The sequence below is a fragment of the Penaeus monodon genome, chromosome 15 (genome assembly GCF_015228065.2).
Source record: "Penaeus monodon isolate SGIC_2016 chromosome 15, NSTDA_Pmon_1, whole genome shotgun sequence".
NCBI lineage: Eukaryota > Metazoa > Arthropoda > Malacostraca > Decapoda > Penaeidae > Penaeus > Penaeus monodon.
The window spans coordinates 28,486,786-28,488,592 of record NC_051400.1 but is presented as its reverse complement, the minus strand read 5'-3'; the positions used below and the strand labels follow the sequence as shown (position 1 = coordinate 28,488,592).

Sequence of the window (1,807 nt, the reverse complement as noted above, 5' to 3'; positions counted from 1 at the left end):
TTTGTTGTCTTCAAAACTAAACTTTATTTCCCTTTTCTCGGAAGATTTGGCGAATCGGAGTATTCCTGAATCAGGGATGAGTTGCCAGTTTGTCTTTTTTCTCTTTCCTGTGAGGTAACTGCCAATAATAATTCTAAAAATCTGACAACCGGCACTTCCATTTTCAGACACTGAAGCAGAAGTTAATCTGGGAGACTTACCCATGATACAAGCATCAAGATATTTGGCTTCCATAATCCCCTGGTAGGTTATGTCGCCGTGTTCCTCGACCATTTCACTGATCTCCAGACGAAGGCGTTGCTGGATCTCTGGGTGCTTGGCAAGTAGGATGGACGCAAAGGACAACGTGGAGGCCGTGGTATCGTAACCGGCGACCAGGAACAAGACACTTTGGGAGATGATGGTAAGTTCATCCAGTGCTGGGAGAATGGAAAGCATTTTAATCACTGCCTGGTGCAAATGAGGTTAGCTGTACGATGCAATTGCTGTAAATATGTTCATATTTAGAATTGCATAATGCAAATGTTATAAATTGTATGATGCAAATGTAAATTGTATGATGCAGTTGTTAATTGTATAGTGTAAATGTTGTAAAATGCATGATGTCAATCCATTTAGTTGTAAGGTTAGACTACTCACTTTGCTTAGGCTTGGATGAGTTATTGTCTTCCATTGCCGTGACTCCTTCGGCATCGCCAGTGGAGACTTCTGCTTCTAGCAAGAGATCCAAAAAGTCTCCTCTTCTATTTCCACTTTGCCTCGCTCGCATGGTCTCATGGGCAACTTCCGTAAAGAAATCAATTGCTGGTGCTGTAAATCTCATTTTAAATATCTTGGCAAGTGTAGGAAATACGCTCAGGAAAACAATTCTCCATATCATTCCCGGTGTAATATTGAAAAAAGTTTCAACCTGTTCAGCAAATTCTGGCTTTTCATCCACAAGTGAATTGCATTCAATACCAAAGGCACAGGAAGCAATGGTGTCCATGGTGAAGCGGCCAAAATTATACTTCATGTCGACAAAGGGCTTCGTGCGTGCTTCCTTCAGGCAGAAGGAGACGAGTTGGTCGGCCTTTTTGCACACGAGCGGGAACATCCCCTTCATTTTGCCTGAGGTGAAAGTGGGAGACATGATGGCTCTCAGTTTCTTCCACTCTTCACCTGTCTTCATAGTCAACATGTTGGCCATTACTTTGTCCTTCTCGCTCGGCATGTTTATTGTCCTTCTGTCCATAAAGTGGTCAAAATCCTTCACATAAATGTGCCTTATGAGTTCTGGATCGCCCACCAATAACATTGGCTCGTGGAAGGAGTAGAGACCGCAAAACTTTGATCCACCATAGTTGAAGTAGGCCTGTTAAGAGTGGAGGAAAGTATCACAAGACCAAAATTTATAAAGAATTACACAATTATATCTTACTAATCACTGTGACATCCGGTGCTCAGTAACACAAGAGTTCACAGAAAACAGTACATTTATTACCTCTCTTTCAAAGTCACACATTTTAGCTGGGATAAGCAATTTATGCGCATGACCGATGAAGGGGATCACAGGCGGAGTGGATACGCCTTTTCTTGCCCAGTATCTGTGTTTCCACCACGAATATGCCCAAAACAGTGCTAGCGGCGCAGCCAACAGCAGCCATGTTACTCCAATCATCCTGGTGAGAAAATTTTCATATAAATCAAGAGGAATTCAGTGGGTGATGAAAACGATTACCGTGGGTATTTGGAACACACAAACAAGTGCGATTCAAATTAATTTTAATTTACAAACTACAGAAAATGGAAGGAGGCCGCCTTGCTT

At 42.3% G+C, this 1,807-nt stretch overlaps 1 protein-coding gene across 1 annotated transcript in view; it reads right to left on the bottom strand.

Moving 5' to 3' along the window:
• The window catches only part of LOC119581911 (cytochrome P450 9e2-like), a gene marked incomplete at its 3' end in the record, with an annotated part of 8,862 nt that overhangs the window by 2,745 nt on the left and 4,310 nt on the right, over window positions 1-1,807 (bottom strand). The window contains 3 exon segments of the mRNA XM_037930075.1: window positions 201-419; window positions 640-1,354; window positions 1,484-1,661. Coding sequence (XP_037786003.1) covers window positions 201-419; window positions 640-1,354; window positions 1,484-1,660 — 1,111 coding nt within the window.